Source organism: Carassius gibelio, chromosome A11 (genome assembly GCF_023724105.1).
Source record: "Carassius gibelio isolate Cgi1373 ecotype wild population from Czech Republic chromosome A11, carGib1.2-hapl.c, whole genome shotgun sequence".
NCBI lineage: Eukaryota > Metazoa > Chordata > Actinopteri > Cypriniformes > Cyprinidae > Carassius > Carassius gibelio.
The window spans coordinates 10,263,956-10,279,688 of NC_068381.1; the positions used below are offsets into that span (position 1 = coordinate 10,263,956).

General features: G+C 37.8%; 1 protein-coding gene across 1 annotated transcript in view; it reads left to right on the forward strand.

Moving 5' to 3' along the window:
* LOC128022284 (forkhead box protein J3) overlaps window positions 1–12,733 on the forward strand; it is a 91,985-nt gene extending 79,252 nt beyond the window's left edge. The window contains exons 7-12 of the mRNA XM_052609659.1: window positions 3,005–3,179; window positions 5,412–5,825; window positions 6,591–6,692; window positions 7,583–7,771; window positions 7,862–7,963; window positions 8,157–12,733. Of these exons, the coding sequence (XP_052465619.1) occupies window positions 3,005–3,179; window positions 5,412–5,825; window positions 6,591–6,692; window positions 7,583–7,771; window positions 7,862–7,963; window positions 8,157–8,269 (1,095 nt within the window). The 3' untranslated portion in view covers window positions 8,270–12,733. The remainder of the gene's footprint in view (window positions 1–3,004; window positions 3,180–5,411; window positions 5,826–6,590; window positions 6,693–7,582; window positions 7,772–7,861; window positions 7,964–8,156) is intronic.
* Window positions 12,734–15,733: the final 3,000 nt, after the last annotated feature.

The following is a 15,733-nucleotide window of genomic DNA, read 5'->3' on the forward strand; positions in this document are numbered from 1 at the left end:
TTTTATGAGAAGCAGCAAGATTCCAGTGCGTTTGTCAGAATGCCAGAGTATGGAGGCCTGTGCATGGGAGCGTCCTGACACAGAGGTTAAGGGAATGAAAGGCAGAGCTCATACTGCTGGAGCGCTGCTAAAGAGAGACGCTGCCTCTGATGTCCTCCCACTAGAGAAGCTGCTGCTTTGTTTTGGTCCCCTAGAAGCCCCGCATGCTTCTCGCTGCAGGCTCTCAGCATTGATCCGGCACAGACACTGATAGATTCACTTCAGTGGGCCAGACAATTCTCTCTCTCTCTCTCTCTCTCTCTGTCTTTGTCTCTCTATTTCTGCTCCATCCAGCTGATTTGAAGTCTGTTTGAACATAACCAAATTAAATGCGCTCATCTTTACAGTGATGCATAGTGTCATCGGACTCCCACTGTTTATAATTCTTGTGTACAATTAGTCTCTGCTGCTAATCTTTTATGTGAGCAGGACTTTCCTTATGCAGTTTTTATTTTTATATATATATTAGAGCTAACTATTGTTTCCTGCTCTGATTTTACAGTTGAGTTTTGATATTGCTACAGTAATAGGATGAACAATTATTTGTAGTACAGGATAATATAGGGATCTGCAATATATCTGTATCTTACTTGTTGTCAGCCAATATTGAAGATATATATTTTTTATTATCTTTTTTATTTATCTTCATTTTAAATATTTATATTTATATTGTATGTGTAATTTTGTTAATTTTTGTTAATTTTCCCTATTTTTACATTTGGATTACATTTTTTCCATCATCTTACTTTTGTTTTTCACTGTTAATTTTTGTCTTTTTACAGCTAATTTTTAAAGGAGCACTATTGTGCACCTTTTTACAATATGTATTAAATCTCGGGTGTCCCCAGAATGTGTCTGTGAAGTTTACGCTCAAACTATCTCACAGATTATTTATTATATCACTTTGAAAATTGTGAGCGGAAGCAGAAATATGCTGAGTTGCTGCCTCCCGCCGCCTTACCCACAATAGGACTGTGCTATTACATCTCATTACCCAGATACTGTGCCAAAAAACATGTTTGGTTTTGATTAACATGTCTATCACACTATGTTTTAAAGTCATATCAGTTTAAACTTCAGGTATAGTGTTTTCTGAGCGCATACATCTCAAGCACAGGCACAGAAAACATCTGTCATGTCATGTGAGTACTAAACAGAATTCTCCATGTCTTATTGCACTTAAATGTTCAAATACACAGAAGTTTATGATTAAAAACACGTGAGTTACAAAAACAGTCAGTTATGTCTGTGAAAGTGAAGAGCTGGGAAACTACTGTGCAAACAAATACAGAATATTTAGCATACTTTGGTCGAACTTTCGCCATAGTGTCAGAACTGGTACATCGTTGTCGATTGTGAAAACACAATGGCAGCGCTATGGGTGGAAATGATTCCTGGGTTGGTAGATGCACCGGAGACCCTATTACAAGACTTAAACACGGAAAAAGTCCGATTTTCATTGTATGTCACCTTTAATGTAAATGTAATTTTATACTGTAACACAGACTGTGCATAATACTTTTGTGATGCCTGAATTCATGTGTAATATTTACAATTATTTATTTTAGGGGTGCTCCGATCACGATCGGCCGATCGTTTTGCGCATCTCGTCAGTAAAGCCGGTTCTCTAATCAGCAGTTAATTCCATCAGGTGACTTATTTCACATAGAGCAGCTGTTACTAAACAGAGCCGTTGTTAATAGAGAAGATGCGCAAATCCACTTCATTTTCAGCGTTTTTTGGTTCATCTTCTCAGTTAACAACGGCTCTGTGTAGTAACAGCTGCTCTATGTGAAACCACGCACCTGATGGAATTAACCTCTGATTAGAAAACCAGCTTTACTGATGAGATGCGCATTAACGATCGGCCGATCGTGATCGGAGCACCCCTAATTTATTTTAGTTTTTAATGTTTTCTTTTGTTTATTCTGACAAAATAGTGTGGAATACTAATATTGGCCATATATTAGTTGTCAGCCATAACATGAAAGTCGGCTTATCAATGTAGACCAAAAGTTAATATTGTGCATCCCTAGCAGAATATGGTTGTCAGTCCAGTGTTAAATATATATACACACACACACACACACACACACACACACTATTTTTGTGTAATGTAATTCTGGAACCAGTTAGAAGAGGGAGACCCTCTACAAAGCGCTGGCACTAACAATTATCTGTTTGTGGGAATTGTTTGCAATAGCTTGCATAGTGTTCAGATACATAAATTTCCCCTAACCAGTTCACACCGACAGCTAGAATTAGACTCCTTCAGAGTGGCAGATTACTGTTTCGCCAGCTTCTCCAGTCTGTTAAACACTGTTGTCTTGAGCTAGACATGGCAGAGCCTCTGGCCTTGTGTACACCACAAATATGCTCAGCATTATGGAGGCCTTGGGAGCCATTCAATGAATCATTCATTCTGGGCATGAAAGGCATCTCTTCAGACTCAAAACAGTGAGCAGATCCCGTTTGGAGTGAAACACTTATGTGAGAGTTTAGACACACAAGCGAATTCGTTTTTTGATCTTGCTGTCGATTTCGGTTGTGTTGCTCAGTTACTATCGCAAAAGCTGTTAATTACAAAATAAATAGCCGTTAAAACAACTCTCAGGATCTCTCAGGAGATACGTCTGTTTTGATCATGGCTGTATGGTTATGGTTAAATTCAGCAGTGCTCGTAAAATTCAGCAGTGCTCGTAAAATGGTCAAGATTTGGAGTTTTGTGCACTTGATTTGGCTCCTTCATATTGTGCTGCAGTGTGTCTGGTAGTTCATTTCCTGTGCCATGATGCTGAGTGCTGTAGTCAGTGCTGTCATGTTCTATCGGAGCTCCAATCTGCCGGTCACTGGGCCTGGCTGAGCAGCCCTGCTGTTGAGAGTGGCAAGGCTGAATTCTGTCGTTGTTGCTAATCTTGTGTTCATCACCTCGCACAACAGTCATTCTCCTCTCCTCCCCCTTCAGGTGACAAGTCATCCAGAATCGGTGTCCCAGTCCATGAGCTTGCAGCAGGCACCTCAGGCCCAGTACAGCATACCGGAACGCGACAAGCAGCTGCTCTTCTCCGACTTTGAAGATCTCAGTGCCTCCTTCCGCAGCCTTTACAAGACCGTGTTTGAGCAGTCCTACAGCCATCAGGGTGAGTTTCCCATCAAACTGCTTGAAAAACTACACAGGCCAAGTCTAGATGTGGAGTATCAACAAATCAGCCAAAAAAAAAAAAAAAAAAAAACACTTTTGGAACTGTTCAGTTTTGCAGAATTCGGAGCGTGCAGATTGTGTATTGTCCTGCTGTGTGAGTGTTATTGTCAGGAATTCAGTGCCATATATTGCAAAATAAACATTTTGTAAAATTTATAATAATTCATAATATTTATTGAATATTATATATAGATATTATACTTTTTCATATTTATAGACAGAATAGTGTTATTTCTGAGTAGAATCATATATTTTGTGCGTAATTTATGTAATTTTATTTATCAAAACGAACTTAATGGAACAAAGCTTTAATTTATATTGTAGTACTATATTCTTAACTTTTATTTTATTTAAAAAAAAATATATTTTTGTATATATTAAAATGATTTAAATAATTTATGTCGAATAATTTATAAATGTTATGTTGGGTATAATTTGCAATTAAATATATCAAATAAATTAAATATTAAAATATAATTATTATCAAATGCCGGTAACCAATTTGTAGCTGAAAGAATTATGAAATACTTTAATAAAAAAATAAAAATATATAAAAAGGAAAAGACAAGCTTATTGTGATGCATGTTATTTATCTAACACAGCATTTTGAAATCAGTTAACTTCCTGTTTATGGGTTCTTTGAGGATTTATTAGGAAAAGTTGAAAAGTTAACACGATGTACCTTTTTTCTCCCCCAAAACGTCATGTTTTTTTTAAGGTCATGTTTGCAGCCATGTTTTTATGAATTGCAAGGAAGATGCTGGCTCAGTGTACTTGAATGTATTTTTTCATTGAAAGATTTTTCCATCTCAAATGGCAGCCCATCAAATAGAAATGAGAATGGTGCAGTGTTAGATTTAGTTCACTGCGAGTTAGCCTGTCTTAAAAGTTAATTCCTATTGTTTGTAATCTGATTGACTGATGTACAAAAAGCTCTTGACAAGAGGGTTACACGCAACACCATACGAGCCCCCGCATCTAACCTACTTTGCTCAAATCAGATGCTTTTCATGTTGATGTTTCTAAAGTGAACTTCTTTAATCTATCATCTATGTTTCATTAGCTGAAAGTTGTTACCTTTTTATGTGCATAAAAGTGAAATCTTTTAGTCAGACAAGCTTGGGCAATTAAAATGAGCAAATAAAGCTGGCGAGAGGATTTCACACCCCACTGCTGGAGACACTGAGCTAATTCACTGGCTTTGATAATAGGTAATGAACTCGCATTATTATTCAGGGGGGCTGCTAGCTAATTGCTTTCTGTGCTCTCCCATGGTTGGACAATAGGCTTTCTCTGCTGATAAGAGATGCACCCCTGTCACCCCGCCGATGAGTGTTCTCTGGCGATTGCAGCGATGTAGGGCCCGCAGTCTGCTCTAAAAGCTCTCCACCAAAATAGGTTTACAGTGCCAGCGCCATGATGGACAGGGCCTCTTAAGACCGCGAGCCATACGCTTCGCTGATTGCTATTGAGTGTGCAGATGTTGGAAGCTTGTCAGGCATTTTTAGAAACTAGTTCAAAACAATTGTTGCACGAATGAAAAGTTGTAGAGAGAGAAATTCTGGTGTGATTTAAAAGAGCAAATGACGACTTTGTGCTGAGTCACCGCCTCGGCACCTCAGTGCTTTTTAAAAAAGACAGATGCAAATGTTTTCTAAATGCAAATATTACAGCATTAAGTAATCTTGATCAGTGTATAATGTTATTTTTCTAATAAAAAAATGATATTATCTAATATTAATCAAAATAAAAATAAATGCATCATTTTGTTAACTTGTATTTTGCTTGTTGCAACTTTTAACGTCTTAAACATCTGTTTATGTAGAAATTTAAATTTAAATTTGCATACTGTGCCTAACTAATGGTAACATGCTTGTTTAAACTTTTAAGAATGTTAAAAAACATATTTTTGCAACAAAAAAGCAAATGTAAAAATTAACATTAAAATTAATAAAAATAACCATTGTATTACTGATGCTGTAAAATTGTGCTTTGTTACTTCCATGTTAACTATCGTATTACATATGCGATCTTAATATAAGTTACTAAAGCCTTTGTTGGTGACTATGATTTGAGTATTAATTAATAGGTTACATTGACATGATGGAAGTGCTTCTGATGAGATGCAGGCAGCCTATTTGAAATGATGCTATCTGTTTGATCCTTACAGGTCTGATGGGAATGCCCTCGGAGTCGTCCCAGCAGACCCACACCTCCTGCTCTTACCAACACTCCCCCAGCAACACCATCAGCACCCACCCTCACAACAACCAGAACAGCATCACTAACTCTCACCCCAACAACATCCCCAACAATGGTAGCCAGGTGCCTCTCTCCCACCCCCCTCACTCGGCCCACAACTCGCCCCATGGACAGCACCTTTCCCAGCATGGCCCTCTCGCCCAGCACAGCCAGCATCCTCACACGGCACACAGCCAACATCCCCAGCACAGCCAGCACGGGCAGCATCCCTCCCAGCACCAGGCCCACGGCCAACACACACCTCAGCAACAGCAGCAGCAGCAGCACCAGAATCTCTCCCACCAGCCTCATCCTGGCCAGCAACAGATGCAGTGCAACACTGGTAAGAGTCTGTGTGTCTGTGATAGTTCTCGCTATCTGATCATCTCTCTTCTTTTCCTCTTGCTTACTGTCTCAAACCCTCAGCATACTTCCTTCCACGCTGGTATTGCCATGACAGGCCGATTTCTTCAGGCCTCTTTTAACAGTCATTTATTTTAGATTAAGAAATTTATGGCAACTTTGGAGCAGTCAGCTGTAAATCACAGGGTGATTTATGCTGCTTGCTCTAATGAGAACAAAGCAAATGCAGCACACTTCAGAGAGCAGGCCTGTAGCAGAGGGTTATGGCTCCCCCTGCTGTCTCAAACAGGAAGTGAGCAGCAGCTTCCACACATCCAGGGGTGCGTTTCCCGATTAACCACCATAGTACGATGCATTGTTGTTGAAAAGAACTAGGTAGTTATCATGTTTCCTGAACACGGTTGCATATCCGTTGTTTGTACCACAGTAGTTCAACAACATAGGGCCAATGTTTATGATGTCACACGCATGTGGTGGAGGAAAAACTTCTGCTATTTAACCGATTAGACATCTCTAAGATGCTGCTGTATTGAATATGGCACCTGATGACTAATTTACTATGTTCCTTTTCATTTTGCTTTATTTGATGTTTGATTCATCGCTGGTTCCCTCTTATGTCATACTCTGGGGTTCCCTTAGTGGGTAACGACGGAAGTGCGAATATAGTTGGCTAATGATACTTTTGGGAGACGCACCCCTGATAAGTTCTGCTGTGGCCTTCACTACCTTTCTGTTTTCTGTGCAGGTCTTCCAAGTGACTGGTACCCAAACCTGGATGCGCTAAAAGAAAGCTGCCGCATCGCCAGCAGCTACAACTGGGCTGATGTTGATCTGTCACCCTTCCAAGGTATAATCTGAATACTTATCTATATACTAAATTCACTGTCATTTTTTTCAAGAGATTAACTACTAAATGAAAAAGGGTTTGCTTTTAGTATTTTAAACAGTTAATTTTGTACAACTTCCACTCGATGTGATATATAATGATACATTGTTAGTTGTATTTGATAATAGTAAATTAGTTATTAAATGTTTTTTATTATTTATTCTATAATTATATATTCTGTTTTTTTTTCTTAATTATTTCATTCATTTAAAATTATTTTATTTCAATATAAATTAAAAATGCTTATATTTTATACAGGTGCTGGTCATGTACTGTAATTAGAATATCATCAAAAGGCTGATTTATTTCACTAATTCCATTCAAAAAGTGAAACTTTAATATTTTATGTTCATTCATTACACAGAGACTGATATATTTCAAATGCATACTTCTTTTAATTGTAATGTTTATAACCGACAACTTAAATTATATAGAAATTTAATAGAAATTAGAAACGTTTCACTTTTGAAAGGAATTAGTGAAATCAACTTTTTGATGATATTCTAATTATATGACCAGCACCTGTATTTATATCATTATATAATATTTTAATTTTATATTTTTTTTGTGGGCAAAATTTTTAGTAGTTAAACTGAAAAATTAAAGTACTATCTTTTTAAAGTAGCTTTTTGAATAAAGAACATTGCATTTCATTATTTAAAAACTGTAAAAACACATTTCACTTGAAAATGCTGCTTATTATTTTAACACAGGACCTGTTAAGCTATTTCTGTGCTTTGTTTTGTATAATAATAGTCTTTTTAAAATGGTAGCCTGCAAGGATTTTCATTTTAGTTTTGAGAAATCAACTGCACAGAGTGATTAAATAATCTTTGACCATTTTTCTGAAGGTCTGAAAGAGAGCATGAGGCAGGCGGAGCTGAATAACTGGTCTCTCGAACCCACTCAGATAGCAGACCTCTGCTCCTCCATCAATCAGTTCTTTGCTCGCACTGGAATCCAGCCACAAGGGGCAGTGCAGCCTCCAGTGTGCCATGGCTCCATGCATCCAAACAAGCCCAGCCCACACATCAATACAGGTGAGTGGCTTTATTCATCACTAAAATCCACAGTGTCACATATTAAGACTTAACACAATAATAGCTTAGTAACATCAGTGTGTTTTACAGGAAACATGTACATGGACTCGAGACAGAGCTTAAGCTCTATGATGGGTCCGCCGGGATATCCTCATATGCCGCCCATGAGCAGCCCTGGCCCCACTATGACAGGTCCTTGTTTTTTTCAACTCTTATAACAAGAATAAAATTATCTCTATTTTGAGCATTATGTTGAACAGGATCCAGTTTTTAAAACTAAAATTCATTAGCGGTTTGTGTTTCATATTTCCACAATATCGAATAGAATTTTCAGCACGTCGAAACATCTGTATGTTTTGACAGTTCCTCTCTGCTCTGCCCTCAGGCCATCACGCTCAGATGAACCAGCAGCATATGATGCCTGCTGGAAACTTCCAGATACGCCGCATGCCCGCCGACGACATCCAGGACGACTTTGACTGGGACTCCATCGTGTAACCCAGTCCCTGAGAGCAAAGAGTGCTGCAGACAAACGAGAGAGGAGCGTATGGAGGCAGAGTGTTTGTGTTACAGTGCAAGAGGGCTGGACCTGAGGTGTCTGCATGCCCGTGACAGAAGGCAGATTGGAATGGGACACTTGAAAAATAGTGCAGGTGTTGTTCATTATGACCTGAAAGAGACTCCTGTGTTCCTGGTGTTTTTATGAAAAAAAAAAAAATGAAAAAAAAAGAATTTCCTTTGAAGACAATCACATTTACGAGGACATGTTTAAGTGATCGCTTTTATACTTGTCCAAGGGGCAAGTGGTTCATGTTTATATCAAAATGTTTCCCAACCCACAGCCTCTCTACAAACTCGCCAAGCTCGCCCCTGCTCTTCAACTGTTGTTCAGTGATTTTTCGAGTGATTATGTCCAGCTTGTTCTCCCCTCTCATGGTGACTAACTCAGGCCTTGACCGCCCATCAGACAAGATTGGCTTCCTCATCTGTGTTGTGAAACTTCCTCTGAGATCCCGGGCACTTTTCAGAAGAGGGCCAATGGTGCAGGTAATGTGACAGTCGAAAGCACCTGCCATTCTTCTCTCTGGTCGTCCAGGCACAAGTAGCCCTTTTTTTGCTCCTCTGACCCTTCACACTGTAAAATGCTGAAGTCGCCATGCATCTAAATCCGATTCCAGCAGATTTTACTGATCGTTAAGGCTTATAGCGAAACGTGTAAACCACATTACCTGCAGTATTTGTACTAGTGTATCTTGTGTGTCATGTTTTTGTCACTAATAGTTTTAGGCAAGTCTGAACGTGTGCGGCAGAAAATATCTATCCAGACCTCACAGTTCCTCATCGCTTTAAGTTTGCATGCACAATCCTCATTCTGTTGACCATCATTGTCTCCGGTTCGGACAGTTCATTTAAAGTCCTCAGGACCTGCCACTGAAAATATCCTGCGTTGTTTAGGAGTGATCACCTCCCTGACTGGAAGTTTGTGGGATACTGGAGAGCCCTGTTCACGTTGCGAAATAAGCCTGCTGTGAGGCTCTTTACAGCAGCGTGATGGAGGAGATGAAAATCAGGTCAAGGCACATTTGCTTAATGGTCCGCAATAAAAAAGCCCTCTTTATTTTAACGCTAGGACCAACCGATATGAAATCGCTTGCTCTTTGCTGCACTGACAAGGACTTTTAGCAGAGAGTTTACCTTCACTTTAGCTGTTGCTTTTGAATGCTGGGTAGTGTAATAGTGAGAGAAAGGAGATGACTAAAATGTTTAGATACACTAATAATAGCCTTATTTCGGAGGATTGTTAACTGCTACTAAGAAGTGGTGCAAAGTTTAAAATCACACACATTCAAACTGTCCTTAAATAAAAGAAACAGAACTAGACAGTAACTGCATCCTGCTCTATCAAGCGTAGCACCCTAAAGCAACTGTCGCTGTAATGACCATCCTACAGTCTATATTTTGAGAAGCTTAGTTGAAAGTGTCTTCTATGTTAAGAAACCACAGTGTTTTATTATATCAGCGATTTTATGGAATGTGTTTGTGCAATATAATTAATTTAGGGCTATCAGTGATTACAATCATCTCTTTTGAAGAGCACAAAACTAATGCACAAGATCTGGACTAGAATAGCGGAACCCAAATTAGAAATAGGTCCTTGCTTTTGACCTTTAGCAGGGTATTTCTCGGTGAGAAGCAGCACTTCTGTTAGACCAAATTCTAGGGTGCAGTGCTGATTTAGAAAAGCCATAAAATGCGGTTGAAAAGGGAAGGAGTGGATCTGACACCTTGGTCTCATTGGTTTTCTGTAGTTTTCAAGTCATCTTTATGGGTTTTGTTTTATTATTCATCAAAGTGTACGTGCTAATAGACTTGGAAAAGTAAAATGATCTTATGACAATCTTTGTTTTTGTGTTTTGGTATTTCAGTATTATAAACTCTCAAACAACGTATTTACATTAGACGTTGACATGTTGGACTTTCATCCCTAAGGCCATTAAAGGGATGCTTCATCCCAAAATGAACATTTTGTCATTAATCACTTACCCCCATGTCGTTCCAAAACCATAAAAACTTTGTTCGTCTTCAGAACACAATTTAAGATCTTTTGGATGAAAACCGGGAGGCTCGTGACTGTCCCATGACTGCCAAGTAAATTACACTGTCAAGGTCCAGAAAAGTATGAAAAGCATCATCAGAATAGTTCATCTGCCATCAGTGATTCAGTCTATGAGACCGTAACGAGGCTTCCGGTTTTCATCCAAAATATCTTAAATTGTGTTCTAAAGATGAAGTTATTAAGGACACAATTTTAATTTTGGGGTGGACTATCCCTTTAATATCATAAACCAAACCTTTAACAGTTTATCACATGTCCTTCATGAAAACACACATTTAAACCTCAAACTTCAGAAAGGAAAAAGAAGTGGCTTACATAAAGAATATTTTTAGGACCATTAAGATTTGGAATTCTGACATTTATAATGAAGAGTACATCTCCCATCCAAAATTCTCCTTACTGTAATCTGTTTGGACATTTTCTTTTTGTAATTCCCATTGTTCTCATTAATCATATTCTCATTACTGTAATACAGTATTTTTTATTATTTCATAAAAAAATCTGAATAATTTGATCTTTAAGGCAGTATAATACAAATATATTTTCATTACTAGGAATTACATTTCTACAGTCTCTAATGTAAAATAAAACAACAGTATACTTTAATTTAAAAAATCTTAATGGTCTTAAAAAAGGAGTTTCTTCGAGCAAAATGATCTTATACTTCCTTTTTGTTTGGGGTTAAATGTCACCGGTTTTGAGAGATTCACGATTCCAAATGGTTAAGAAAACCAGTCAACCATCTTTCTTCATGTTCATCTTCATCATTACATAAGCAATTGTCAGATTCTCTGATGCTGATGGGGTTTAAATTTGCGAAACCATATTACTAATGCCTTACAAACATAACCCAGAAATCCAACTCAGTTGGTCTTGAGGCTGATTTTGTGAGTCTGCTCACAACAGTGACAGAACTGTTATCCACTGTACCCCACACAGAGCGTTTAGCGTCTGTGTTTTTTGTTAGACTGAGATGCTGTGCACATTGTTCTTAAGCTAAGCTTCATTGCCCAAATCTGCTTTGGCTCCCTGCATCGTTTTCTTCCTTTTTTCTTTCCATCTCATGTTTTTTTTATGGATAATAGTGAAGTGTTCACAAGCCTTGTTCACCTAGCCTCCGTGTTTGTTATACGAAAAGCTTTGAGAGCTTTTATCTGGTCATTTGTGCACTTTGAAAAGAATTCAGAAGCACAAACGCTCATGTCGTTCATTAACTCAAGCAGGATCTCACCTTGTTTGCTCACTACCGAGTGAACGTCTGGCATCGATCCACCCTCAGTGTGAACTTTATTACCATACTGTGGCGTTCACCCTCGGTCGTGGTTTGTCTGGATGTCGATCACAGAAGGAGCGTCTGTTCTCAGATGGAAATATTTTGTATGTATTGCCAATCTGTTTGTGGTCGTAATGTCTTTGAATCTCTTGTTGGCCAAAGTGAGAAGTTTAATTTTTCAACATTTAAGGCAGCAGGTGATTTGGGCGTCCTTCCCAGGAGAAGGGTAATATAAGACTGAACAGAAAGCGTCAAGGGAGCGCAAGAGAATATGAGCTGGACAGGTGACAAGTTCTCTCTCTCTTTTCCTCAAAAAAGAAAAAGAAAAAACATTGCTCCTCTGATTTTGTGTTTGTGTTGTGTGAAAGTTTTAACTGTTTAAAGACAACTCTGTTTTGGTAAAACAAAAGAAAAAAAAACTAGAAAATGAGTGGGGATGCATCTGCCAGAGAGATTACTGTAATCAAGGAAGATTTGAGAAGCCTTGTTACATTTACGGGAGAAAACTGCCAACAAGTTCTGGTATTTGGAGCCGATTTTATTCATTGTTGGTGTGTTGTTGTGCTTATTGTAAATATATGTCTTTTTGATTGTCCTTTTTTCCTCTGGGGGGTGAGGGATCAAGGCAAGGGCTTGGCGAAAGAAAAGAGGGAGATGAATACAGAGTATTTTGTTATTGTCCAATCCAAGGGTGACACAGTATGTATATATCTATATTGTATATATGTGATGGAAATGCGTTGGCTTTTTGTGTGACACTACCTTTTACCTGTACTATTGTTCAACATTCAGTGTTCCAGTGTTTATATTCTATTTTAATCTTTGTTTTCTGTTTGATTTTGTCCTGGTCATTACTTGTATTTGTTGTTTCTTTTATTTTCCCCTTTTCGTCCATTTTGTTATTGCACGGTTTATTACTTTTGCTGTCCAATAAGATGACACGGCTTCTCTTTGTATTGGTTTTAGTGCTGTAAAATAACTCTGAAGTGTCATTAGGATTGTCAATACCACCCCTTCCCCTGATATGCATGAATGGCACTTAAAGAAATAAAATGTTAACTTCACTGTGGAATCTTTGCTGCTTTGTGATGCTTATTTCATTTCCATATTTTTGCAAAAACAGAAGAACTTGCACAGAATACTCAAACTTCTTAAATTTATTTTTTATGGATGAAATTAATATTATCATTTAAATTGTATTTGTTCCTGACTATATATACATTACATTTTTAAATAACATCAACTGTATTTGTGCTGTTTATCTTGTTGCTTGGCTGATTGCTTTGCAGTTTTTTTTTTTTTTTTCTCAGCAAAGAACTTATAATATACAGGTACAATTATAAAATTGAATTTCAATTCAAATCAACATTTATTGCCTACATATGTATTTAATGAGCAGCTGATAAGGCGTTCATTGTCCACATATGCTATGTCATTATTCATTAAATCAACTGACCCTTAAAAAACCTTAAACTTAAAATGTGATTCATTTTTCATCCATGCGTTCTGTACATGCTGTAGTCTCATTTGGTGCATGTGCAGCTGAGCCTCAGCTGTCTGTCACAGTGGGTTAGAACAATAAGCTTGTTAACTAGCCTGTTTTTGCTCAGCGGATCTAGGTTAGCTGTCTTGCTTTTTTTTTTTTTTTTTTTTTTTTTTTTTTTTTTTTGTAAAAACCTGTTTGGATTTTCTTAGCGCTGAGAAGCTCTCTCAAGAAGCTGTAGTGTCTGAAGCCCCCTACAAGTTTGCATTTCCTCACACTTATGTATTGGATGCACTCACCATGGTGCTTTGAAATCGCTTAAATCTTTGTAGTCCCAGTTTCCTCCTGAAGAGCACACACAGTCCCTTGGTATTTTTCCGACCTATTTTGAATGTGACGAACTGGTGCTGTCTCTGACTTGGCGGTCTATTTCTACATCGATAGGTGTTTTGTTTTTTTTGTCTGCAAAATTTTGCTAATGTGTTATGATACAATTTATACTTCTGTAAACAACACATATAATTTAATATCTCTAACATGTCTTCCATTTTGCAAATCCTTTTAGATGTAACTCAAGCTACTGTGTGTATTCCAGTCTGTCCCTGCTTTAACAGACGAACATGGTGTTATAAAAAAGGAAAATAACTTGCTCTTACTAAAGCAGCAGAAAGTAGAGAAAGAAGAAACCGTGCTTAATCTCTGCACCTTCTGAAACAAAAGATGCTCCAGGTGATTCTGAGAAACCTGCGGATGATCTAGAGGACCACTGTGTGTGCAGCCTCAACACTGCCATTGTTTAGAGTCCTTGTGCTTTTCAGGAGGGGTTAGCGGAGGTCTGCTTCTGGACGCTGCATTCTTCTCTCTGTGATTCTGATCACTGTGGGCTCTGCAGGCAGAGACAGATCAAGAAGAATGTGCTGAATCTGATGAATATTGGTGTAGGATTAATGCATCGCAATCTACATCTGACCATACACAAGATTCATTCAAGATTTTTATTCGTCACAAACAAAATTATATGTACCATATATAACCAGCAGTGAAATCCCTTGTTGTGAACAAAGTGGTCAAATGAAGCACTGTGAATAGTTCACCAATAATAAAAATTTTAAAAATTGCTTACAATTTCAACTCAGAGGATTAGCATTAAATGGATCCTCTTCAGTGAATGGGTGCCGTCAGAACAGCTGATAGAATCATCACAATAATCCACACAACTCCAGTCCATCCAGTAACATCTTCTAGAGTGAAAAGCTGTAAATTTGTTATAAATTCATCAAGGTGTTTTTAACATCAAATCATTGTTTTCAGTTAAAATATGTGTCATCTAGTATTGCTTTCTCTAGTGAAAAGGTTGTCTTGTCTGAATCAGGAGAAAACTATGCACAGGTCAAGCACCATTTATAAATGAAAACGGCTAAAACAAATGTTGGTGGATTTTGAGAGGACAACGGGATGGACTGTTTCACTAGAAGAAACATTATGATGGATTAAAGAATCATATTCTGGTTTAAAGTCTTGATGATTTCTTTGTTTCTTACAGACATGCAGCTTTTTAGTTCACAAGACATTAATTCATATACTACAGTTGTGTGGATTATTGTGATGATTTTATTAGCTGTTTGGACTCTCAATCTGACGGCACCCATTCACTGCAGAAGAAACAATTAGTGAGCAAGTGAAGTATTGCTAAATTTCTTCACAACTGTTCCGATGAAGAAACCAACTCATCTATGACCTGAAGGTAAGTTTAGGAAATTTTCACTATAACCATTACCATAATAGTGTCAGACCAAATTAATTGTCACCTTTAATTCTGTTTATGTCTCTCTTTCATGTAGTAGTGTAAAAAAAAAAATTAGTAAATCACAAATTCCCAGAGTATGCAAATAAAAGCAGACAGCTCATAGACATGTTACTGGTGTAGCTATGGGTGTCTCTGAGGACATGCTTAGTACATACAAGTGTGTTTAGCACATGTTGTGGAGGATGTTCACAATGGATGGTTGTTGGGGCAAGCAGAGAAATTCTGTCCATATGTGGAACATGTCTCACTCTCCACATCATAGCACATGAGACTTATCTGAGGAAACGCTGGTCCTGGATTCATTTGGGATATGGATTATTGTAAGCATGTGGACCAGACAGAGAAGAGGTTTGCTGGTGGTGTTAACCGCTCTCTCTGAGAATGGAGGGAGGGCCCTATGCATATTTATCGGTCAGGTGTTTGAATTATCTTAAAATATTTAAATTCTGTTCCTATTAAATACACATTTAAATCAAGCAGATAATTTCCTCTGTCCCAATACATCTTTAGATCTGAATGTAAGAGCGGATGTATATCTGCAGTGCCCCCTAGTGGCCGGAATTACTACAAGCCTTTTAGACCAATTTTTAGGGATTAGTCCAGTTAGGGAAACGGTGCATTTTGAGGACACAATTAAATGTATGGACTTCAAATTAGTTCTTTACCTACTTTTATAAGTCATGTTACACTTGTATATCTAATCCCTTTTTTTGGTATTATCCACTTCAAATGTTACATGTCATGTTGCATTATTTTATATCACCCTTTTTCTTATATTTAAT